Source organism: Mesoplodon mirus (assembly GCF_964341445.2).
Source record: "Mesoplodon mirus genome assembly, chromosome: 18".
Classification (NCBI taxonomy): domain Eukaryota; kingdom Metazoa; phylum Chordata; class Mammalia; order Artiodactyla; family Ziphiidae; genus Mesoplodon; species Mesoplodon mirus.
The window spans coordinates 31,031,881-31,059,135 of NC_138994.1; the positions used below are offsets into that span (position 1 = coordinate 31,031,881).

The following is a 27,255-nucleotide window of genomic DNA, read 5'->3' on the forward strand; positions in this document are numbered from 1 at the left end:
TGTGGAAAGAACAGTCTTTTCAAATGATGCTGGGACAACTGTACATCCACACACAAAATAATGAAGCTGGACTCCTACACTTCACACCGTATATGAAAATTAACTCCAAATGGATCAAATATCCAAATGTCAGAGCTAAGGCTATAAAACTCTTAGAAGAAAACACAGGAGTAAATCTTTATGACCTTGCTTTAGACAACAGTTTCTTAGATATGATACCAGAAGCACAAACAACCAAAGGAAAAATAGATGAATTGGATTTTATAAAAACTAAAAAGTTTGTGCTTCAAAGGACACTATCAAGAAAGTGAATAAACCTATGGAATGGGAGAAAATACTACAGGTGGGAAGAATAAGATGCAGTGGGGAGAAGAAAAGTATAGTAGTTGCTAGGTGTGACAATCTCAAAATTTTGAACTATTACAAATAAAACAGCCACCCTAATCCACCCCAAAGGGCAGACCCAAGTTATTTTTGCTTTTAGTGTTTATGCCTTTCTAAATCTGAGAAGCTGCCAGGATTCTAGTACATAGCAAAAAGTGAGGACAACACCCTCAAGTGTGTAAGCTTTTGTGTGTACATAGCTATGTAAAGGAAACCAATGCTAGCTGACTGGGGGAGCATTAGGGCGGCTCTGTGACCGCAGCTCAATTTGCCTTCATAGTGTGGACACACCTCCCGCACTGATATTCTCAACAATGGGGTAAATAATTCAATAGGGATAAGGCTTTGATTTTCCTCTTATTCTCTCTTCGTGCTTATGTTCTTGGTACAATATTGATGTACCACGGACAAGCCAGCATGAGAATGTGCTCTGTCTGCTTAAGTTATATAGCCTTTCTACATTGTAGAGTCCTTCAGTTTCTAAAATCATGGAGCTTGTATTGTTAGATCCAATGAAGTGACTAAAAGAATTTTTAAAAATAAGCCATCCGTCTGGACCTGCATAGGTGAATGAAGGAGAAACACTTTACAGTCAGAGAAAAAAAGCATACTTAACATTTAGGATTATCAACCACTGCCGGTTTTCCATAGTATATTTCATTCCTGATTTTATCTGAAAGAGATATGATTACTACCACCATTCAAAAAGTGGTACTTTATTAATAAGCTCTTGGCTCATCTTTGAGGTAGATTTCGGATTTAAAATAGACTACCACACTGCTAACTACTTCACCTGATATTTCTCAGTAACATAGAGGCTTCATTCAAGAAACCTACTGACTTATAATTACCTGACACCCGGTGATGAATCAAGGATTTGTGCGGCCTGAACCTCATCTACTTTGGGAAATCCTATCTAATAAAAACATGCAAAGTTATAAATAGAAAAATCGCTAGGACCCCTCTCAAGACCTTGGAAGGGACCTATGCAAGTGAGGAGCCCTGAAGCCTAAGGTTCATTGAATTCATGATAAGTCCACCTCAGCTGGGGCCCTTTTCCAAACTTATTTAATGCAGGCAACTTATAAACACCCCAGTAATATGTCATTATAGGTAGTAAAATGATTTAACTCGAGGGTGGCATCTTCCCTTGGTGGCTTGCCTTTGGTAAGAGATGCAATAAAGTTTATATCTCACCATGGCAAATGTATCCTGAAGCAAATTAGCTTTGTCTATTAGAAAGACTTAGTCCAAAACAAAGACTTACTATACTGTGACAATCTTTTGAAAGTAACTGTGAATGAGTTTTCGGAGTACAGTACTAATTTATTTACAACACCAGATAGTTCTGATTCTTTCACTACCTTTTTCTGTCATTTAAGAGGAGCACAAATTCCAAAGGAACATGTTGGTGCCTCTTCCATTACAAATCTTTTCTAACCTACCACCCGTTTTCTACTTCATCACACCCCTCCCTCACCTTGTTACCCTGCTGCATAGATGCTAGAATGGCTCTCATATATGTTTTCCCATCGACATCCATATTTCTCCTTCCAGTATGAAAGCTTCTTGGGGACAAACTCCCTGCCCTATGCGTCTTTGTATCCCCAGCACTTAGTACAGTGTTCACAGACAGTGGGCATGGCACTCAGTGAATGTTTTGGAATGAATTCGTTAATTTTTAAACTGTGATTTATTTATTTATTTCCACAATGTATTGTCCTGTGTTGCCTACATAACTCTAGTGAAACTCTGATTCTTATAAGGAACTCTTGGTGTTCTAGGATGTTTAGGAAAGTGGTGAGTTTAAGACGTTGTACTGACGCTACTAAAACCTCCTGGTGAAGGGACCTCACGAGCCTGCTCTCCGGTGTGCTAACAAAAGAAAAACCGACCCTTGGTGCTCTCTCCCCAAGGTAGGCGTCAGCAAACTAACAAGGGAAAGGAAGGAGGCCGCTAAAGATAGGCATCTGCAGGAATTGTTAATCCAGCTCCAGACACAGCCTCAACACCTTCATTAACCCAAAATGTGGGAACTGTGTGAAACTGGATTTCTGAACCACAAGACAGGTAGGAGAGTCTTTTCCAAAGCCAGGTGTAGAAGAGCTCTTTACCTTGAGTCTAAAATCGCCTTCGGGCCATTGAACGTACCCACTATCATTTCCTTGTGTCATGAGAAATAAGAGAAATTTTGAGCTGAAGGGGTGTAAAACCCACACTTCTTATTGAAGAGTAGTCAGCAAAGAAAATATATTGAATTAGGCCGCAGCAAAGTCTTTTCTTTATATTTTTCACACTACAGCTGAACACAAACAACGTCTTTTTCCATACCTCAAAGGTTCCTATTGGCCACAGATAATTCACTTCAGCAATATATGCTTTTTTGAAAAATAATGTTCTGGGTGGCTGGGGAGAGCCCCGTGGTGGGTGTTCAGGAATTCTTTCTGCTTTACCATTTAAAAGAGCTAATGATGGTTGGGGAAGCACCCACACCCACTGAACCACACCCTGCTAAACTTAGTTCTCTGCAGCTCTGTGTTGCATACATTTTAAGCAGTTAGGAACTTTGCACATGAAAAGGAATCAAAGTGAAATTCAAAAGTGGAAGTGCCTGGACCATTCACATATTGGAGAGGCATCCGTGGGATTCCATGACAATGCTAATCTGAGTGTTTTGGTTCGGGGCCTTTAATTGACCATGCCAAAGATCAGTACTATGGAAAGCAGAGCCTTTCATATATATGAGTTAAACAAGTCTCTTGGCCTCTTTGTACCTTAGTTTCCTCATTTGAAAAAAAAAATAAATGGCTCTCAAGACATACTTTCCAGAATTCATACTGGGCTTACTTACACCCAGCTAACCAATAACTGCATGATTGTTTTTACACACAGTTGTTTACATGTATTCATCTTCTATTTCACTTACAACTTGTGTAAAAACTGCATTCCATGCCAGGCCTGAAACGTTCCAAAGCTCAGTTCTGGGAGTAAATTGCAACCAAGATTTCTACAAAAAAAGACACAAGCAAAAGAATTAGAAAAGTAGATACTCTTTCAGAACATTTATCCTTTGGCAATAATTCTAATTTATATATGATGAAACATAACATCACTACTCCCTCCATACACTAAAGAAATCTCACTGTGGGAGATATTATGATTTATACTTTCATGATTATATATGTGGTGCAGTAGATACAAAATACTAAATGCTCATTAAATACTTGTGTTAAGTCATCTTTATTTCTCTAGCTAGGCAGCACTATTGACACTTCGGGCTGGATAATTCTTTGCTGTGGGAGGCTCTCCTGTACACTGTTGGATGTTTAGTAGCATCTCTGGTCTCTGTCCACTAGATGCCAGTAGCATATACAGTTCTGACAAGCAAAACTGTCTCCAGACACTACCAAATGTCACCTGTGTGCAAAATCACCCTGGTTGAGAACCACTGCTCTTGATACTGGGTGATGTTGGATGCTCAGCATGATCCTGCTCTGTGCTGGAACTGTCACCTCGGGATACAATGGAGACTGAGCTACAACTTCCTTACGGAGCTCTGGAGGCTGAGATGGGGTCTTCTGCTGGACTGGAGAAGGTTCAACCTCTTTAGTGACCTGTGGATTTATGGGAAGTGCCAGAGCCAGAGATTTAACAGTGACATTGTACAAGTGTGACTGCTGAGCTTCATTTACCCCATGATGAACACATGGTCAAACTACAACCTCCTTAAGTGTCTCCAAGGGCCGGGCGAGGGCCTCCTGAGGACTTGAAGTTTCTAGTTCCTCAGGGGCCTCTGAAGGCTGAGATGGAGCCTCCTGCGGAAGTGGAGGTGGTTCTACCTCTTCAGTGGGCTCTGCATGCTGAGCCTGGGCCTCTGCCTGGGGTGAAAAAGATTCAACGTCCTCAGGGGTCTGTGGATGCTGAGCAGGGGCCTCTTGATGAGGTAAAGATTCAGCCTCCTCAGTGAGCTCTGGATGACGAGTTTGGGCCTCCTGCTGGGATTCAGACATTTCAGCTTCCTCATGGGGCTCTGGAGGTTCATCTGGGCTCCCCAGAAAATCCCTAGGTATGCTCTCCTCAGGATAAAAGGCCTCCATACTTGGATGTAAATAATCACCCTGCAACTGTTGTTCTAGACACTGAGTGTTTTTTTTCAAATTGGCCTATAGTTCCAACAACAACTTTGGCAAGCCGTCGATGCTGAACTAGATCTTTCTTCAGGTTTGGGGGTGAAACAATAAAGCTCATTGGTTTTGAGCTCTTACTACCTAGAGGTGGAACAAGTATTTCAAATGATTGGTGACCTTCAGCCTGATCTAGACCTATGTGTTTAGTCTTACTTTTGTGTCGAGGAGGCAGAACCAAGGGCTGATTCTGATCCCACTCTAGCACTGGAACCGCCTCTGGGAGCTTTTGATGTTGGATTTGCTCGTTATTCAGATACTGATGTGGAACAGCAAACTGATCTGGCCCTATAGGCAGCTCTACAACGGAATCCGTGTCCGGGTATGGAGCCTCAGTCTCACTCAACTCCTGATGAGGCAGGGCCAACATCTGGACTGGAGACGAGGACGTCAAGTAATTAAAGCCCCCGGCTTCTTCCAGGGGTGTAAGGGCAAGGGGCAATTTGGGAGGGCTGTCTGAGGTGTATGAAGACCAAGTCTCGGTCAGGCGCGGGGGTTAGGGGGTCACCTGGACGCGGCTCAGGGCCCACTCTGGAGGCTGAACTGCCTGGACTAGAAGCCACAGTCGTTGCCATGTGAGGAGGAGCCGTGGGGCGCAGCAGCGACACAGAGGCACAGCCAGGACATAACATGTGGCGGCTCCCAGGCACAGCGACCCAGGCCAGCGAGAAGCCAGAGCCACATCCTCCTTCAGAGCCGAACTGAACCGTTATGCCAGCGCTGCGACGTGAGGGTTCACCGTTAGCAACCGTTAGCAACCGCACGCCCCTCCCCCACCTAACGTCCCACCCGTTATTTATGACATCTGTAGTTACTCCACCTTTATTAGGCTCCCGCGGAGATCCAATGCACGCCACCAGAGTGAGCCTTTTTCCCAGAGTCCCCAGGGCACAAGCCACCCTTCCCCTTGCAAAGGAGACAATTACCTCCTGCCGGGCCCCCTTCCCAACCCCGCCCTGCCCTCCCAGGCCCCAAACAATGAGGCGGGATTTGGGCTGCAGACCCCAGTGGCCCCAAACTCCAGCAGCCCAGGGGTGGAGGGGGGTTGGGAAGGATGCAGAGCTTCCCGAGGAAACCACAGGATGTGGCATTCTGGGAAATTCAAAAGTGCTAGTCCAGTTCTGACAATCTGAACTCTTCCTCCTCGAAGCTGAAGTCTGAGAGACATTCTTCCTCCCTTTGGCTACAGGGCTGACAAGAAAAGTAGCTGACCTGCAAAATGAGCACCAGTCAGGGTGGCGGGAGGGGAACACACCTTACAATTATTCTAAATTGTTGCCATTTCCTCCAAACTCTCAGTATTCACGTCTCATTATTAATTCACCACTCTGTCATCAGAGGTTACCACTGAATCAGTGATGACTCCAGAACTTCTGTAGGAGGGGTTTGGGGCAGGTGAGCAATTCATTCTGGGAAAGAGTGTCTAAAACCAAGCGAATGGCCCTTTATATTAGCATGGGAAAACTTCCCCCATCCCACCTTGTCTCAACAGAACCATTAATCTAGAAAAAACTACTGTGTCACTTTTCAGAGGTCTACCCTGTGTGCAGACATGGAGAAGACACTTAGAATGTTAAAGTCAGCATGTGAAGTAGTTTTCTCCAAATACTCTAACTAGCACCCAGTTTACTTTCTTCACAGTCCTTTTCATAATCTATTTAATTTTAGTCCTTTTTAATTGTCTGGTACACCTGTAACACCTAAACTCCAAGAGAGAAGGAGCTTCATCTTATTTCCAGTGCCTGGCACATAATGGTTTCTCAATGGAACTGATTCCAAGATTGGCCTCATTTAGGAATGGATCTGTTGTTACAATCAGTTTTCCGAAATCTTTACTATCAATATGGAGTCCTTTCCTCTCACATTTCACAGGAAGCTAGACTTCTTAATGTCCAAACATGGATACGTTTGAAGTTTCCTTGACTGATTTCAATTGAATTAAAATAATTATTTTGTACAGGAAAAACTTTCAAAATTTCTACATTTTTCAGAACATAACCACCTTTTCTTTCTCTACTTTCTTCCCTTCAAAACAAACTTTGCAACGTTGGGGTGAGTTAAATAATCAGAAAACTAGCCCCAAAATAAGCTCTCAATGACATGAAACACATTTTTTGCTCCTTTTTAATAAAAATCCTATATACAGTACATTAATGTTTTCTTTTAGAAGTTACGTTGACAACTTAATCCCTAATTCGAGGCATCCATATAATTGGTTTACAGAAAGGTGCTTCGGCAAAATATTTAACACAAGATATATATGAGATGCTGAGATCTGGGTAATATACCTTACTTGAAAGGCATGAATAGTTTTAAAACACTGTAGCATAATCACACTTAAGGCCATAGTTACTTTGTTCCCAAATCCCTGCAATTCTATTTGAGGGGAGTTCTAAAGGGCCTGTGTCTTCTCCTGTGTCCACAACTGTAGACGTACACTGATGGCCCTCAATCCTGCTCTCCAAACTTCAAATAATGGGCCAGAGACAAGGCTCGGGACTTGGAAAAGTCCTAGAAATTCCCTGCCTCAAAAGCAGTTTCAGAGTTTCACATTTTCCTAAGGAAGACAGAGCTGAGTAGACATGCCAAAGTCTTCCAAATCCTGCTGCTTGTTTTGAATTATGGCTACACTGGCTGTGTACCCCTTGAGTTTGTATCTCCACATACACATACTTGAATTAAATCCTGTAGTTCCTCTTTGGTTCTAGCATCTGTGACCTCTTCACAGAGTCTATATGCCACGGCTGTTTTACCAATTTCTGAAATAAAGTTAACAAGGATCAATGCAGAAGTTTTCTTGCTCTAAAACTTCCTGTATACAATGGTAGCACCCAATAATTAGACATTCTTTTGATTTCTAAAAGCAGAAAATAAGAGCATTTTCCTAGAAGTTCCCTCATCTGACACTCCAGTTTTTATCATAATTAGTTGTGAAAAAATATATAAGAAGTATCAACTTTGGTTCAAAAACCTTTATGATCTTAGAAATAAGAACTAAGGAATAATGACATAGAAATTAAAAGCTGTGGAAACAAAAATGTTCAATCACAATACAATGAAATAGGAAGGCATTAGGTGGGGGTCAAAATGAGTTCAAACCTGGAGAGATACCACTGGACTATAATAGATACTTCATATTAGAAGCAAGGCCAGGGCCTACTCCTTGGGACCAAACTTCTACCAGATACAATGAACAAAGCTTTGGAGACAGAGACAGAGAGAGACAGCATTTGAACACTCTACTGGCAGAAACTAGCCCATGTACCTTTTGGACAATACAGCTTTCCTCAAGGCAAGCTAGAGCCACCAGGCTTTTTGGTCTAAGGAGTTTGGAGTACATATAAGGAATACCTTGGCATATTAGGGACAAACAACCCAGACATTTAGTTTCGTTCTTAAAGGTTGTTACCCAGAGTTGACAGCTGATGGAGATTCTGCCTGATGACCAGGGAAGTCAAACTTCACTGGAAGGACTGCCCAGGCTGGAAGGCCAAGACCAATCCAGGGTCAACTCTTACAAGCAAATAAGGTCTCTGACAACTTTGCTCGGATTTTCTCTAAGCCTGCAGGGCTGTGAAGCAGGGGAGCAATTCTGTTCCGGGAATCTACTCATCATAAAGTTTCCTTTGGGCACAGCCTGTGACATTCTCACCACTGTATAACTCGATAGGGAACACAATCAACACTATTCAATAGCATGACCACTTTCAAGGCTCACAAAAACGTAGCCAATTATTATATAAGAATCATATTCACCCAATATATCAGAAATGAAAACTGAAATTAAACTGATTTCAAAAACATCATCTAATAAACTCTTCAACAAGAAAAAAACGATAATAATAATAGTCAATATATTTTCTCTGCTTACTATGTTTCAGGCATAGTTCTAAGCTTTTTACATTCATCATCTCATTTACTCTTACAATAGCCTCCATTAGGTGATAAGCTGTATTACTAGTCCTATTTGCAGATAAAGAAATTGCAGCTTAGAGATATTAAATACCTTCCAATGCCTCTGGCTAGAAAAGCCTAAAATTGCAACAACAACGACAACAACAAAATCTAAGAGACGAAGTTAGGACTCAAACGCAGGTGCCCAAGGCTTATCATCACTGCACTATTCTGGAAGATAAGCAAGCAATTGGGGAAGAACGGGATCAAACGCTTTCTGTAGGAACTGTGGCAAGTCACTCTACATCTAAACACTGGGGACAATAATATTTGCTGTCATTTTTCTCATAAATGCCACAAAGAACAAATTTAAGACTGCTGCTGTGAAAGCACCTGGTGAATGAAAGAATATGTAATGTTTTCGCTAACCATTATTTTCATCCAATTAACTTTTCAAGTAACTTTACTTGCTCACTGAAACTGAAGTACTTCAAGGACAATCAAAAAGGTCTTACCTAAAGCCACAATCAGCAGTTTCTGGAAGGCATCTGTCATAGCCTTCTGAATAGCAAGCTTCTGGGTTACCTTCCTTTCCATAAGGAATGATAATGACCCTAAATCCAACCAAAACAGATGAATGTAAAATGCCTGTCTGCATAACTGATTTCTAGGTTATGTGTGTAAAACTAAAAATGCATCTGTGATTCTTAGATCATTATCTTAGTGATTAAGGGCAGGCACAACACTGGGGTACGGGTGAATGTCTCTGTTGTAGGTATAGCCTGGCATGGCACATTTTGACTGCTATTCTGGAAGTTCCTAAAACACTCGATGGGAAATGCAAACCAAGAACGTGCACAAATCTCATACTACTCACAGATTTCAAAGGGACAAGCTGAGGCTGCACTGCTACAGACCCTGCTCTCCTGTGCGTAAAGGGCTGGATTCATACAGTGACATAGATTTGGCGGTAGTGCAGATGATCTGGCCTCTCCTCAACCATCACCCACTCAGGTGGATGGTGGAGCCTCCTCCACTCCATTCACTAACAGCTCTGCCTCTGAGTTAAAACCCTAAGCCCAAGTGCCATGGATTCTAGGAAAAAACTCAGTACCAATTGGAATCCCCTTTCTAGGGATCTACATTAACTTTTTCTGCTCAGGCCCTTCTATAGGAGGCAAAGGACTGAATATTTACACAAGGGTTTATTTCAATCTTTAGACAATGATTTTCTTGGGATAACTGAAGGCCAGAAGACATCTGTATTTGAAGGAATATTTTAGCACATAACAAATTATTAACAACAACCACAACAAAAACTAACTAATTTTCCTTCCTCCTAAGCTTCTTGGCAGGCGGTCAGTTCTCAAATTCTAAAGTTTAAGGTGCTGTCAGGTATTGCCTAAGATAAAAACCTATATTGTCAGGCAGAAAAAATCTGCCCAGGGCTTTAGTGGCTTAGAAAAGCGATGATGTGTCTGAAAAGGTGAGTTTCAGAAAGAAAGGAAAAAAGAGAAATCCCACTCCCTCACCTCCCCACACACAAACATACTGGAAAACAGACCTTCCTCCAACTTATGCAAAGGTTCCTCAGCCATGACAACTCCGGGACTCCTGCACTCATGGGAGGGCAACACCACCTCTAAAGCACAGAAGAACTTCAGGCTTTGCTTCTGAATTCGTGTCACAATAGCTTCATTTTCCCTTTCTTCAAGGTTAGAAAGATCCTGAAGCTGTTAGGATTATGAATTAAAGGCTAGGCTTCAAAATATCCTGTTGTTAGAAATAAAAACGAAACTCCAGCAATCCCAGGTAATAGTTTAGGTATGCAATAGCTTCAAAATCAAGTTGGGACTTGCAAATGAATGACTAGATATGGACAACTATTTTTTATCATATACCATACAAATACTGGCGAAAATTATGGACACCGCCATCCAAGTCATTGAGATTATCACTAATTCTAGGTGGCAGGCCAATGCTCACATACTTCCATGTGGAAGGCTCTCACATCTCCTCCCCATAGCCCTGTTCTATTCTTCTCTCTAAAGTCTAGGAGTTCAATGTTGAAAGGAGTCTGGTGAGTCAAAGAAAATCTACAGACTTCACTTTGATGATCCTTTTTGACCACCCATTGAAACCAAAGTAGTGATTTGCCAATTCTTGGCATCTGGAGCTGTTTAGGGCCAGCGTATTATGTTGAACCGCCTTATGTCTGGTGCCAAGACGAACCTAAAGACATAAAAGTCCTAAAAATATCACAATCCTACATAGAGACTTGTTTTGGATATACCTGAGATTTATCAATACCAATTTCCTAGAGTGGTTGTGAAGATTAAGTAGGACATTTTAAGCAATGAGCTCACAGTCAGCCCTAAATAAATGTTATTTATTATTTTTAAGTCAGTACTTTTCTGCATCATTTCCAGGGCCCCTGATTAACCGGAAGGTTCCCTGACCTCTGGTGGTGAAAGTGATGATGAAAGCAACCAAGGAAGCCCAGCAGAAGCCTATCATGGGGCTGGGGGTAAGCAAAGGAAGTGAACTGTTTTACTCGTCTCATCCTGTAGCTCCTGCTTGACAATATGACCTGAAGAGGAGGTAAGATGGACCTGCCACTGAATCAGGACCTTAATCTGTAGCACCCCCTCCCCAAGTTACTAACCCCTGTTAGAAGAGGGAATACCTATACCTCTATAAATGTAAATAAAGCAACCAAAAGAAGTAGGGGTTCATCTGCATGAACAAGCTTCTTGGAGAGTGCAAATATCGCCAGTCTTAACTCTCTAAATAACTTACATATTACTGTGGATTTTTTACATCACTAGTTCTTTCTTAAATATCTATTTCCACTTTGAACAGGGTGTAGTATATAAATATAGTCATAAAAATTCAAATAATACAAAGAAAGTCAAAGCATTGTTAATTCTTTATTGATTGGTTTGTGCATCTTCCTCTGTCACTAGTTTATGAGCTCCTTAAGTGCTTGAAGGAACCATAACAAGGAACCATTCTTTCCTTGTTACCAGAAGCAAGCATAGATCTTGGCATATAATAGAGGAGTGATGGTCTGTTGACTGAGTGAATGAACGAGTACATAAGAAAATGAAGTTACTTTCTCCAACTGAAGCTGCCTGCTGGGAAGGAGAAATGAAGACTAATTTTTAAATGTTGAGTGTCGCATGAGAGGCTAGGCCCTGTACGGTGAGCCATAATGGAGCTGTCCTGGACAATTAGGAAGCTTCAGAAGGGCTCTGAGCCCCTGGTAGTAGAGACAGTTGACATCTGGGATAACCTTGCCACAGTTCTTGCTGGCAAACATTTCCCTTCGTGCTACTGAGAAAAACTCAGATACATTAGGCCTTTCCTTCATTTTATTTTAAGATGTTATTCACTTTTCTGTGTTTATAAAAATACAGGGGAAAAAAGATAAGAATTATGTATACATGCCAATGAATAAAGGAACACATAATTGGAACTTCCCTGCTGGTGCAGTGGTTCAGACTCTGTGCTCCCAATGCAGGGAGCCCGGGTTCGATCCCTGGTCAGGGAACTAGGTCTCACATGCATGCTGCAACTAAGAGTTCACATGCCACAGTTAAGGAACCTGCGAGCCGCAACTAAAGGTGCCTGCCTGCTGCAACTGGGGAGCCCTTGAGCCGCAACTAAGGAGCCAACATGCTGCAACTAAGACCCGGTGCAACCAAATAAATAAATAATTAAAATTTACAAAGAACACATAATTAAAGGAGGTAATAATATCGGGGGTGTGGGTAGTAAACTAAGGCTCTGCATTAACAAAAGAAATCTAGGGCTTCCCTGGTGGCACGGTGTTTGAGAGTCCGCCTGCCGATGCAGGGGACACGGGTTTGTGTCCCGGTTCAGGGAGATCCCACATGCCGCAGAGTGGCTGGGCCCATGAGCCATGGCTGCTGTGCCTGCGCGTCCGGAGTCTGTGCTGCGCAACGGGAGAGGCCACAACAGTGAGAGGCCCGCGTACCGCAAAAAAAAAAAAAAAAACCAGAAGGTGCAAAACTGTTTCCTATCCCAGGCTCCTATCTTCCGTCTTACAATACTGTAACTGACACTTCAGAGAATCAAAGTCCACACCGTGTAGGATTTTTCCCACCAGTACAAAACACTGGCTCAAGGGCAAGTTCGAACTGGCTATTAATTCAGTTCAGCAAACATTTCCTGAGGCCAGGCCCTGTGTTAGCAGCACTAAACGCAAAGAGGAAGCATGCCATCACTGCTTTCAAGAAACTCAGATTCTAGCAAGACAGGCAAAGCACAAATGAAAAATAGCAAGAAATACCTTCCATCTGCCGAAAGGCATAAGCTGCCCTCAAAAGAACACAAGTTCACTGTGCAGAGATGATAGGGAGAGCACAGGGGAGTTTATCAGAGAGAATGCACAAGAAGTCACCAAGACAAGAAAAAGCACATGATACACTCCAGGTGTGTCAGAGAAAGTGGGAAAGGAGCTAAGAATGCCCTCCAATGCCACAAGAAGTGAGGGCTTTATTCCATAGCAATGGAGCATGATGGGAGGTGTTTAAATAAAGGAGGAACCTATCGGGCAGTGCAGTGGTTGGGACTCCGCGCTTCCTCCACGGCGGAAAGGGGCGGGGAGAGGGTTTGATCCCTGGTCGGGGAACTAAGATCCCGCAGGCGGCATGGTGTGGTCAAAAAAAAAAAAAAAAAAAAAAAGGAACCTATCATGTAGAAGTCCTGTGAACAACTGGTGATAAGCAGGCATTGCCATTAATAACAAACCACTAAGCAGTCCAAGTAATAGAGATTGAGAATTCAAGCGCAGCCTCTCCTGAGCTATACCACTCATAATGCAGGGAGCAGCAATCCTGGGCAAAGAAGACCTAAGATCCTCTGACCTGACAGTCACAACATTGCTCCGGCGGACCACGCTTGCAGACCTCCCACCACCATCTCTGTTGGTTCCGAGACTGCTCTTCTTGCCTCTTCCCACCCTCGCTCACTCTCCCCACTTTCTACCTCACCAAACGGCCCCAAGGTACAGGTCTCCTCCATCCTTCCAAAGCTCAATTTATGCCACTTCGCTTTTAAGAAAGACCCACGTTAGCGCCTGTTTTCCCAACCAAAAGAAATCCAAAGAGGTATCTATTTTCACAAAAAAGGGGGGAAAATGAGAACAGTGCCCGGCACATGTTGTGCAGCAGCCCGTACAGAGGCAATTCGCACTGTGCGCTGCAAAAGCGGGTGCAAGGGGCACCACCCAGCTCCTTCCTGGGAACCACACTCAGCACCTCAGCATCAAGCCACCATAGCTTTGAACTGTCACTGAGCTTCTGTACTTTAGCTCAATTTATTTTGTGCATCCGTTAGCAAGATGTGTCCTATGGTCACTGCTTCTTCGCTTTACGCCACTTCGGCTTATGAAAGGCTTCATGGGAACGCTCTGCTTTCAGTCATTGGGGGAAACCCATACTTATTGTCCTCCCGCCTCCCTCCAGCCTACGCATCCACTCTCGGCCTGGCCTTTCCAGCTTTGAAAAGACAACCTGGCTCCGCCCTCTACCGCCTATATACTGCAGTGAAAGATGAGGGGAGAAGCTGACAGGCAGACAAAAGGCAGCAGCAGTGAGTGAGGCCTGACGACAGACAACGGAAGAGTTCCAGGCCCCTTCAACTTTTGAGATGTTTGGTATAATAAAAAATGTAGAAACACCTAAGGGATGGGATGAGAAAGAGCTCAAAATGGACTTCAGTATTTGTTAGCATTTGTTAAATATGGGTGGTACATACACGGGGTACAATGTAAGATTCTCCACTTTTCTCAGTATGAAATTTTTAATTAAAAATATACCAAAACACGGTTTTAAAAATTACAGGATATTTAAAATGTTTATACATTTGACAAGTTAATACAACACAAAAAATGAAATCTAATTGTGTAATTCACAAGGTAATCCAACAAATATTTAGAGTATTGTATCCTCAGGCATTACATGGCCTCCCTTTAAACTTCCTCAGCTCTCCCTCAGTGGGCTATAATTCCCAGTTTACTTTAAGGGAACTTCAATATTTAAGTTATGGTTGGTGTTTATGTCCCTTATACAAACATGCATTCATTTGGGGAAATCAATTATCAAACAAACATCAAAAGTAATCATTTCTACATTACTAATGTGACTTTGCCCGTTAGAGATCAGAATGGCATTACAAGATCATCAGTCACTTATTCTATAGGCCAGAGTTGATGCTATTGACATTTTGGGCTGAACAATTCTTTGTTGCGGAAGGCTGTCCTGTGCTTCATAAATGTTTCAGCAGCATCCTGGCCTCTGACCACTAGGTGCCAGGAGCACGTCTCCTGACTTACGACAACTAAAGATGTCTGTCTCCAGACATCAGCAAATGTCCCCTGGGGGGCAAAATCATTCCTGGTTGACACCTACTGATCTAAACAAGCATAGCGTGTTTGCTTGCCAAATAACAGCAACAGAAGATGGATAAATCCATGGATTCCAAAGGTCCTAGAATTAGCAAATCTTCTCTGTAAAACTCCTAGCCCACATCTAGAAAATATTACAAAAAGAAGCAAAATGAAAAGAAAAACTAACAACACATGAGCTAAAATCTTTACTAGGGACAGAACACAGCATAGTGATCCAAAGCACAGACTTGGAGCCAGAGGACTTACATTCAGAACTCACCAGCTGTCACTCACCAACTGTGTCACTCACCAGCTGTGTGACCTGGAGCAAATGACTTAGCCTCAAGTATCTCAACTTGCTCACCTCTAAAATGGCAAGGAGACAACTAATACCTACCTCCTATGGTTATTTATTTTCTCTTAAGAATTAAGCGAAATAATACGTGTAAAGTGCTTAAAAGAATGCCTGGCATACAGTGAGTGCTCAGTAAGTGTTAGCTATTGTTATTTCACTAAAATTCCATATTTTCAATTTATACAAAGTGGAAATCACTTTACAGATTTCAACATACAACACTCTAGTTTTAGAAAATAAAATATCATGCTATGTAACTACTTTATCTACTTGACAGAGGAATTATTTTCACCCATTTTCACCATCTCGGTAAAATAATAATGGTTATGATTATGTAATCATAAGAATGATTATGCTCTCCAATAGCCATTGGAGAAACAAGTGTACTTGTACATCACTGACAAACACAAGCTAACCCCTAAAACTGGCTCTGAGGGGAGATCACAAAGCCTACCATCAACATTAATCACCAAACATATTAGCCAGGGATATCTCAATAAAAGTAACACAGAAGTAGAGATTAGGGACAGAATTACTAACTCCGGGAGCTATGGGGGGAACTGACTTAATTTCAAGAGTTAATGTCTCTGATATGTAGGCTCAGGTGCCCACCTCAGCACTGGATATGAAGATGCCTACCACAATTAATCAGGTCCCAACAGTTCATTTCTAACTGCGGTCTCCCTGAACCTCACTGCGGGTACTTCTGTAGCGTAGCTCTCCATACAAGGCAGGTCTCTGGTAACTGCCTTCTCTGGTTCTTCAGAAAACAGCATGACCTGGCTACACATACTCCTGAAGAAGTTCAAGCGTCTTCTGGAAAAACATAAAATAGAAACTGCCAGCCGAAGTCAAAGTGAGACAATGTCTCAAGCCACACTAAAATGGACTATAAAAAATACAGAGATCTAGAAACTACCTCTAAACGACGCCAGCACCAGACACACCTCACCATGTAGCCAACACTCTTGGCCGGGATACACGGATACACCCGTGTCTACAGCATGCAACCCTGCCATGTAGCGGACAGACACTGACCAAGCTGGGTCTTGTACAGCCTCTGCCACGGGGACAGAAAGGCCCGGAGAAGGGCGCTGAGTCGCTTAAACCCACCAGTGTGGGAAGAAGCACCACGTCCACCCATTGAGAAGGCCACCCCTATTTGCCTTGACTCTTTCTCTTCCTGTTAAACATTATCCGACTTTCACCAAAAGAATACACAACACTAACTTTCTGCAAACTCCTGCCCCTGTGGGGAACGGCATTCCTGGAGACAAAAAAGCTGGAATCAGTAACCAAGGTTCTAATTCAAATCCGGTCTAATTCAAATCCATTAACCCCTGTGATCCGTTGCCGATCTACAAAAAGAGCCTAACAGCACATTAGTCGTTTGACCAGCCAGCGTCCAGCCCTTTTTCTGGTAATAAAAGCCCACAAAGTCCCTCAGAGTAGGTACCTCTCCCCGCCTCTCAGTCAGCGTGGCTCCGGTGGGCTCGACTCCGCCAAAGAGCCACGGGTGACACGTGACCAGAACTGGCCAATCCCAGTCTCACAGCCTCAAACAGCGATTGGCTCCAGGTCAGACATGTGACCCCATAAGAGCCAATGAGACATCATGAGACTTTTGCTGAGGCTTCTGGGAAAGAGACAGGCGCTCTTTCCGGCTGAATCTAAACGCTGACAGGCTACAGGCGGTGAATATGCTACAGCCAAGTTTCTAACATACAGTTCCGACAACTGAAGTCCATACAGGAAAAGGCAGAGTTGACTCGTGGGGAGAACCTGAGTCCTGATGACTTTACTTGAGCCCTGAATCCAGCTAGCTGTGCCTGACTTTGCAGTTAGGTGAGCCTAACTCAAATTTCTTTCCAGCTTAAGCCAATTTAGGTTGATATTTCAGGCAGCTGAAGCGAACTGATGTATATGTGTATATCTGATTAGTACCTCACAGGATGTGAAAAATGGAATGAACTGAGAGCTGGCTTGTAAAACAGTGTATATATACATGATTATTAAAAACACTGGTCACAGGTATTGATTAATAATAACAAGTGCCAAGAGAAAAAAGTGGGCATGGGAGAGAAATGACTTAGTGTGATATGTGGTTATTCTGACTCTTGAAAATATTCCAAAACATTTGTTTAAACAATTTTATCATAAAGCTATTTCAGCAATAAGAATAAGAATAATAACAAGAGCCATTTGCTGAATGCTTCCTGCGGGCCAGAGGCCGTTGAAATGACTATATTATGTAATCTGCTTGAGTCCTCATAATGACCTTACAAGGTGGATGTTATTATTATCATTCCCACTAACAGATAAGGAAACTGAAGCACAGACAAGTTAAGTTACTCACCCACAGTTACACTGTAAATAAAAGGCAGGATTCAAATGCAGACATTCTGATGCAGCTCGTGCTTTTAGCCATGACACTGAATCTGAACCTACGCTCAGAGTTCTAATGCTGTTCCAGTGAAGCAGAAACTCAAACTCAGGCACTCCCCAAAGCATCAAATGGGAATGTAATATACCACTCTTTTAACCCTGGAAGAGTCTTAAGGACTAATTCCTACATAGTTCTGCATTATGAAAGTATACATATTTAACCACATTAGTGATCATCATTTTTTTAAAAAGTGTGAAAACCCTCACAAACCTCAACCAATTGCATCCTTTGGTTAAACAAAAGTCCTAGATGTTCCCAAGACTAAGAGGTATATTAATTAGTACTACCTTTCCAGAAAATAACATTTGCACCTTCCACAAAGTCAACTTTATGAGGACATTCCCATCACTAAGTTACTTTTCACCACTTTTATAGAACAGAAACTTATTTTAAAATCTACCCATCTTAGTATAATATAAAAAAGAAAAAAATTTATGACTGGACTTTCTCAAAATTAAACCTTTTTCCTCTTTGAAAGACACTATTATGTTAGAAGGATACGAAGCCAAGCTAAAGACTGAGAAAAAACCAACGGCAAATCACATACCTGAAAAAGGATTTGCATCCAAATATATAAAGAATTCTCAAAACTCAACAGTAAGAAAACAACCCAATTAAAAGCTAGGCAAAAGATTTCAATGGCACTCCACCAAGAGGATCTAATGATGGCAAATACGCACATGAAAAGATGTCCAATGGCATTAGTCATCAGAGAAATGCAAATTAAAACCATGATAAGATACTACCACATACCTATTAGAATGGCTAAATTAAAATCACTGATAGTGTCAGTGATGTGGAATAGGTGGAATTCTCGTACATTGCTAGTGGGAGAGTATAAAATGGTACAGACACTCTGGAAAAAGGGTTGACAGTTTCTTATAAAGTTAAAGATATACTCACTATACCATCCAGCAATCCCCTCTCCCCAGAGACAGCTACCCTAGAGATAGAGAAATGAAAACTATGTTTGCACAAAAGTCTGTACACAAATGTTTACAGCAGCTCTATTCCTAAATGTTAAAAATTGGAAACAACGCAAATGTCCTTTAATGAGTGACAATGGAAAACTACTGAGTAATAAAAAGGAATAAACTTTCAATACATGCAATAACTTAGATGAATCTCAAAGACAGAGTAAAAGAACCCAGTCTCAAAAGCTTACATGTATGATTCCATGTATAGGACATTCTCAAAAAGACAAAACTATAGGGATGGAGAAAAGGTCAGTGGTTGCAGAGGTTATAGGATGGGGACAGTTAACTATAAAAGGATAGCATCAGGGAATTCTGGGGGGTGATAATATTATTCTGTATTCTGATTGTAGTGATGGTTGCACAAACTACACGTGTTAAATTAACAGGATAAAAGAAAAAAGTTAGTTTTACTGTATGATAATTTTAAGAATAAAATTTTAAAATTATGTTTAAATATGAATCTCAATGTCACAATGGACACGGTTTTTAAAAACTGGAAAGAAATAAAGAAGGATAAGTTTGTTAATAAAAGGTAAACCTGGGCTTCCCTGGTGGCGCAGTGGTTGAGAGTCTGCCTGCCGATGGGGGGGGGACACGGGTTCGAGACCTGGAATGGGAGGATCCCACATGCCACGGGGCAACTGGGCCCGTGAGCCACAACTACTGAGCATGCGCATCTAGAGCCTGTGCTCCGCAACAAGAGGGGCCACGGCAGTGAGAGGCCCACGCACCATGATGAGGAGTGGCCCCCGCTCGCCACAACTAGAGAAGGCCCTTGCACAGAAACGAAGACCCAACACAGACAAAAATAAATAAAAAATAAATAAAAATAAATACATTGAAAAGGAAAACCTATACATTTCCCTTTCTGCAAATGTAGGTTTTCGAGGCAAGAGTAGAGCCTCAGAAAGAATGTCTGCAAACAGAACAATCACTAGTTCACTAAGTACAAAATGTAGGATACTTTTGAAGAATCCCGTCACAGCTAGATAATTGGTCCAGAACCAAAAGTAAATACTGGAAGAAAAATGAAATCAACAGTGTTCCACAGAGGTGGTAGGCAGACTGGCCTGGACTAAGACATGTTCAGTAATAGATAATAAGGGTGCAGATTTGTAAGCATCATTCTCGTCCCACTGTGGACTTCCTTCTGTGACAGTATAAGGATACCACCAGATCATCTTGAAATCAAGTCATGAAATGTACTTTTATGTTTTTAAAAATCCATTCTTGTCCTTAAATTAACTTTTCTTATTAGTTTAGTCATGGTCCTCTATTACTTCTAAAACATTAAATCTTATTTGATTAGAGACAGACTTCAAAAAATAAAAATAAACTGTGATCAAATAGCAGGAACAAAGAGTAGTAACTAAAATTTCTTCAATCTAAACGGAAGATGATTTCTGTATCTCTGTCTTTTACATTTGTCTCCATTAAGGGAAAAAAATGATGTACCTCATAATTAACTTGGCTGGAATGAATCAGACTGCATTTGTAAAGGTTTCAGAAGACCAATGAGCTGTGCTAAACAGTACCACTATCCACCTGAGCAGAAATTACTATCCATAAGTTTCTTTACATAACTAACGAAACAAAAATTTAAACAAAAGAAGAACTACTAGAAAAATATTAGAGATTCATTTTTTAAGTCAATAATTTGCCTCACACATTATTATTTTCCCTGTGGAAACCCAATTATTACCCTGAAAACAAGACCACGTTAGAAAGTAAATGCATTGTGATAAAAGAAAAAAAAGGCAGATTGATACATTATTAAAATAACTCACACGCCATACCCTGAGGAGTAAGGAAGCCATGGCAGAGCAGGCCCCTTTCTCCTCAATGGACAGCACAGCTGTGGGGAAGACACTGCAGCTAGCACAAGCGTGTCACACTTCTTCAGGGAGGAAGCAAGTTACACACCACTCTAGAGAGGGCGCCCATAAACTCACGGCCACGCTCATTACCCAACGTCCAGGCCACCCACAGGCTGACTGCAACCCAACTTTCCCACCATTCCCACACAGGCCCCAGGAACCGTCAGGCCTCTGAGGCTCTGCCAATGCCCTTCCCTCTACCCAAATATCCTTTCCCTCCTCTCTCCGGACCTCAATCCTGCCCAGCTCTAAATGAACACTTCAAGGCCTATTTCCCTAAGAATGCCTCTCTCAAAACCAAAATTACTTCCTAGACAATGATCTGCCTCTTACTCATCCATTATCTTGGATTAAATACACCATGTAAGATGCCTTATCTGACCAACACAACTATTTTATAAATAGGAGTCATGTTTTATATCATCTATGACATGACATGACAACCAATCAGCTCACTAAAACCATTCAATAAATACTCTAATTGAATTTCCCAAAGAGTTGACCTAAAATAACCTAAATGCTAAGCATTTCAAGAACTGTCCTGAACCAAATTCACTTCTCATTTGAATGCCAATGTCCTAGATAGGGATGTTGTATTGTCTTGAAATGTACTTGCCTTTATCCAAAACTAGAATCTCTGATGAATCTATGGGACACACATGTAAAATATTCTGCAAAGGAAAAAAGCTTTATTTAGTGTACTGTGCTTAATATTCAGCCAGACTTGCATTTTTCTCTAAAACTTATACAATTACTGAGTATGCAAGAAGCATTAGAAGAGAGACTAAGTCTATTGAGAAGAAAACTGGAAGCCAAGGTCAGCAATCATTTTCTACTTTGAATCATCTTTCATAAAGAGGTAAATTCTCCTAAATTCCAGAATGAATGGAATTCAATACAGCAAAGTAAAATGCTTTAAATACATAAAATAAATATCTTGATGGACCTTCCACCATCTGTTTTAGTAACTTAAATTATAAAAAAGAACCTTAAATTTTAGAAAAGTTATATCAAGAGCTAAAATTGAGATTGTTTTTCCATCTATTACTTTGATTTTCCTGACCCATTTTTGAGAACTGTCAGCATTCTGGATCAATAATTCCAAATTATTTCTTGAAGAGAGTGAGATTCCTCCCAAGTCATTTAATATGCTTACTAATCAATAAAGATATGAAAAAACAAAAAATCCATATTTATGAAGCAAGCAAATTATATTAAAAGACTGACTTTGAGAAAAGGTTGCTGCTTGCCAAGAAAATTTTATTATTATAAAATATTTTCTGTCATTTGTATTTCTTCATTTTCCCTTCCAGATTATCTGTGTAGCCTTGTAAACACATCATAATCCAAAGCAGTGGAGCTTTATAAATAAAATGTAAATCAACGCAAGAGAGCCAACTGCATAATTAAAACAAAAGTGTACCGGGCTTCCCTGGTGGCGCAGTGGTTGAGAGTCTGCCTGCCGATGCAGGGGACACGGGTTCGTGCCCCAGTCCGGGAAGATCCCACATGCCGTGGAGCGGCTGGGCCTGTGAGCCATGGCCGTTGAGCCTGTGCGTCCGGCGCCTGTGCTCCACAACAGGAGAGGCCACAACAGTGAGAGGCCCGCGTACCGCAAAAAAATAAAAAATGGGCATCCCTGGTGGCGCAGTGGTTGAGAGTCCGCCTGCCGATGCAGGGGACACGGGTTCGTGCCCCGGTCCGGGAAGAACCCACGTGCCGCGGAGCGGCCAGGCCCGTGACCCATGGCCACTAAACCTGCACGTCCGGAGCCTGTGCTCCGCAACGGGAGAGGCCACAACAGTGAAAGGCCGCGTACTGAAAAAAAAAAAAAAAAGCATACCACCATCATCCCAACCAGATTACAAAATAGCAAGCAGATTATAAAATAATAGTCTACAAGCATGCTTTTTAAAATATATATCTATATGCACTGAATATCTTATATAAAAAGCCAAGAGAGAGAGATGAAACAAAATATTAAAAGTAAACATCTCCTTCCCCAAAACCCTAACTCCATTCCAGTCATGAGGAGGACATCACACAAACCCAAGTTGAGGGACAGTCTATGAAATACATGAACCAGGACTCTTCAAAATTGTCATTAAAAAAAGGAACGTCTGGGACTTTCCTGGTGGTGCAGTGGTTACGAATCCATCTCCCAATGCAGGAGACACGGGTTCCAGCCCTGGTCCGAGAAGATCCCACATGCCGCAGAGCAACTAAGCCCGTACGTCACAACTACTGAGCCTGTGCCCTAGAGCCTGCGAGCCACAACTACTGAGGCCACACGCCGCAACTACTGAAGCCCACACACTCTAGGGCCTGTGTGCCGCAACTACTGAGCCTGGGTGCTGCAATTACTGAAGCCCGCGCACTTAGAGCCCGTGCTCCGCAACAAGAGAAGCCACCACAATGAGAATTCCGCGCACCACAATAAAGAGTAGCCCCCACTTGCCACAACTAGAGAAAGCCCGCGCGCAGCAACAAAGACCCAACACAGCCAAAAATAAACAATAATAAAAATAAATAAATAAAGGCATCATCACATAAAAACAAATGAGGAAATAATTTTTTGATAAAAGAAGAACTGGTGGGGCAGTGGTAAAGAATCCGCCTGCCAGTGCAGGGGACACGGGTTTGAGCCCTGGTCCGGGAAGATCCCACATGCTGCAGAGCAAGTAAGCCCGTGCGCCACAACTGCTGAAGCCCACACGCCTAGAGCCCATGCTCCACAACAAGGGAAGCCACCACAGTGAGAAGCGCGTGCACCGCAATGAAGAGTAGCCCCTGCTCGCCGCAACTAGAGAAAGCCCACACACAGGAACGAAGACCCAACGCAGCCAAAAATAAATACATTAAATAAATTAATTTAAAAAAAAGAAACTAAAGAGTCAAAAACAAACTAAAGAAATAAAATATATTTTGGGAAGAAATAGGAAAAATTATACATGGACTTGATATCTGATAGTATAACTATTAGTATTACTGAATTATCTTCTTAGGTGTGATAATGGTATTATGTTTATGAAGAAATATGTCCTCATTCTTAGGAGACACATGATGAAGTATGAATGAAATGCCATGTAAGATGTCTGCCACTTACTTTCAGCTGGCTCAGGAAAAAAAAAATTCTATCTATTTGACAGAGAAAGGGAGACAAGGCAAATTATGACATAACGCTAACAATTGGGTATTGATTATACTATTCTTACAACTTTGCTGTAGGCGTAAAGATTTTCATAATATAAATTAAACTAACAGTTTTCTTTAACTTAAAAATGATTCAGGGCCTCCCTGGTGGCGCAGTGGTTGAGAGTCCGCCTGCCGGTGCAGGGGATACGGGTTCGTGCCCCGGTCTGGGAGGATCCCATATGCCGCGGAGCGGCTGGGCCCGTGAGCCGTGGCCGCTGGGCCTGCGCATCCGGGGCCTGTGCTCCGCAACGGGAGAGGCCACAACAGTGAGAGGCCCGCATACCGCAAAAAAAAAAAAAAAAAAAAAAAAAAAAAAAAAAATGATTCAAAACCCAAACTAATCCAGAAGTTATAATCTTCTCGTAAATATAAAATATATTTTATTTTATGCTGCTTAACTCATCTCCTCCAAATTAAAAAAAAAAAATTGAAAAGGGGTGACTTATTTTCCATAGTAAGGAATTATAGCTAACATCCAGGAGTAATATTTAGGTTTCCTTCAAATTGATATTGAATAGAGTCTTTTTAATCATCTGAGCAGTTTATACTGATCTTGGGCTCATTAATTGCTAACTTACCTAGTTTTTTTAAATAAAAATGTTTATTTGAATACAATTACCTTATCCCTTAATGAAGCTGGAAAGAAGATTAAATAACCCAGAAGACACAGTTGGAAACTGTAAAGAAGTATAAGAAAGAGAGTCACTGGCAGAAGAGAAGAGCAGATCTCTGGCAAAGCTGCATTCCATGTACCCTGCCTGGGTCAGACATAGTTCATCTTGAGCCGAAGATCCAGTAGAGACCCATCTGCCCAAAATGCCTTTCTCCAACTGAGAAAGAAGTGAAAATGCTAAGACATATGAGAACATTTGTTGCTGTCTACAGCTAATTGAACCAGAAATCTTTAATACCATTTCCAGTCCTGAAATTCTATTATTCTACATAAAACACCTTTAAAAACAAGTATATATTATCATTTCACACCCATTAGGATGGCTACTATCCAAAAAATAGAAAATAACTGTTTGCGAGGATGTGGAGAAATTGGAACCCTTTTACATTTCTGGTGGACATCAAACGGTGCTACTGCTATGGAATACAATATGGGGATTCCTCAAAAAATTAAACACAGAATTACCATATGATCTAACAATTCTTCTGGGTATTTCCTGAAAGAACTGAAAGTAGGGACCTGAACAGATATGTATACACCCAAGTTCACAGCAACATTATTCACAACAGCCAAAAGGTGGAAGCAACCTGAGTGTCTATCAAAAACTGGATGGATTTTAAAAAATGTGGTATTTACATACAGTGGCATAGTATTTAGCCTTAAAAAGGAAGAAAATGCTGCCACGTGCTACAATATGGATGAACCTTGAAGACAGGCTAAGTGAAATTAGCCAGTCACAAAAAGACAAATATTGTATCAGTGCACTTACATGAGGTACCTATGGTATGAATGGACCCTATTCAAATTCTGAGAAACAGAAAGTAGAATGATGTTTGCCAGGTGCTTGAGGGAGAGGGGGATGGAGGGTTAGTGTTTAATGAGTACAGACTTCAATTTGGGAAGATGAAGTTCTGGAGATGGATGGTGGTGATGGTTGTACAACAATGTGAATGCACTTAATGACACTGAATTGTATGCTAAAATGATTAAAATGGTAAATTTTATGTTATGTATATTTTAACAATATTCAAAAAAAACCCCACAGGTATGCAAGCCATAATACCCTCCTAACCCTCCTTAAAAGGAGTGAGGCCCATGTCCTAATCCTGATGCAAACTTAAGGAATGCTCACTGCCCATTTCCCCATCTTCCCTGCCCAGGAAGAAGAACCACGAGCTGGCAAGGCAGAGCCAGAGCCAGAGGCGGGAAATTGGTCCTGACGTTAGTCCCGCTGAAGAAACTCAGAAGAGCCACAACAGAGGGTAAGGCCCAAGAAGACGGACAGAGGCAGGCTAGGGAAGAGAAGGCAAAAGCAGAAGGAAGGAAATCCCTGAGAACATGGGCAGCTGATGACACTGGGAAGGGACACCACAGCTGTGAGGAAAAGGAGGATCAGACAACAGGGGAAATCAGAGAAGGGAACTGCCCCAAGGTAAGGAAAGAGAGGAGTAGGAGAAAAAAGAAGAATTGTAAGCAAGAAGGAGATTCATTCAAGAAGAGACTCTTCCCAAGTACCAGCAGGAAAATGACTTCGTTCCACTGAGGTGGCCATTTGTATCTAAAGAATCCAAGAAAGTTGCTGAAGCCTATAAAAAGTTAGGAAGAAACATTCTTTTCTGTGTAAGAATACTAATATACCCCCATCCACAGAGAACTGTGTACTGCCATTTTTTTCATTTGGTTTTGTCTTTTTTTCTCCCTCAAGAAGAGAACACTTACTTGTTTAGGAATAATTTCAATCAGGGCCTACCTTTTGTATTTGTACCAAACACTAGTACGCCATGAATGAGCTAAAGCGTTTTAATGGCACAGGGGTAAGAGTACAGGCTTGAAGCCAGCTCTGCCTGAATCTGAATCCTGGCATTGTGACCTGAGGCAATCTGCTTAAAAATCTGCTTTGATTTCCAAATCTGCAAAATGGGAATAATAACAGGGCTACACTTCAAGGCATTACTGCAAGAATTAAATAGGGTAAAATATGAAAGCACTTAGAACAGTGTCTGGCCCACACTAATCACTATGAAGGTAGTAGCTTCCTATTATACTCCAGACCTAGAACATGAGTTCCAGGAGAGCTGAGATTTTGTCTGTTTTGTTCCCTGTTGAAGCCTCAGGTACCTCACATCATTCTTTGTTGAATAATAAAAATGTATTGAATGCCAGCAACACAGAAGCCCAAAGGAATAGCACTACCTTTCTGTTATTACCAACAACTAAAATCTGCATAACACTTCAGGCTCACAGTTCACAGAGGGTTTTCTACACCTTATCTCAGGTGATTCTGTGACGCTGCCATTATTACCTCCGTCTCACAGACAAACGAAGGCTCAGAAGACGTAAGTGACTTGCCCAGGAATCCTGGCAATTAATGCTACTTCTGTTCACTCTAGACCCCCACCCAGAAAGCTCAGAACATACCCTACTGAACTGTTCAATTCTCCTTAACTACAGATACGCAGAGTTCAAGTTCACCAAAACACTTTATCCGATTTGCTTCAATAGAATTGATGGAGAGGGAGGAAACAGAGGAAACAATATCACTAACTATTAAAGTTGAACAATGGGTACAGTGGGATTGATTATACCCTTTCCACTTCTATACATCTGAAATTTTCCATAATAAAAAAATGTAATTAAAAAATAAACTCTTCACTCCCAACATAAGCTCTGCCACTTCCAACTTCCTATTGAGCACACCTGGGTGCGAGGAAAACACCACAGCAGAGAAGTTTCTCAGTCTGAGGCACTGAAGAGAGTGCTGCACTGGGAATCAGGAAGCTTCAGTCTTCACTCTGCTTTATCTAACTGTGAGACCTCACTGGTCCCTCTAGCTCCTCTGGGCCCTGAACTTCCTC

General features: G+C 41.7%; 1 protein-coding gene across 1 annotated transcript in view; it reads right to left on the reverse strand.

The window, feature by feature from the left end:
• Positions 1-5,525: 5,525 nt before the first annotated feature.
• The window catches only part of LOC309793387 (RAD52 motif-containing protein 1-like), a gene marked incomplete at its 5' end in the record, with an annotated part of 28,373 nt that continues 6,643 nt past the window's right edge, over positions 5,526-27,255 (reverse strand). Inside the window, 5 exons of the mRNA XM_082603859.1 lie at positions 5,526-5,780; positions 7,242-7,327; positions 8,978-9,076; positions 10,027-10,195; positions 10,572-10,694. Coding sequence (XP_082459985.1) covers positions 5,679-5,780; positions 7,242-7,327; positions 8,978-9,076; positions 10,027-10,195; positions 10,572-10,694 — 579 coding nt within the window. The 3' untranslated portion in view covers positions 5,526-5,678. The remainder of the gene's footprint in view (positions 5,781-7,241; positions 7,328-8,977; positions 9,077-10,026; positions 10,196-10,571; positions 10,695-27,255) is intronic.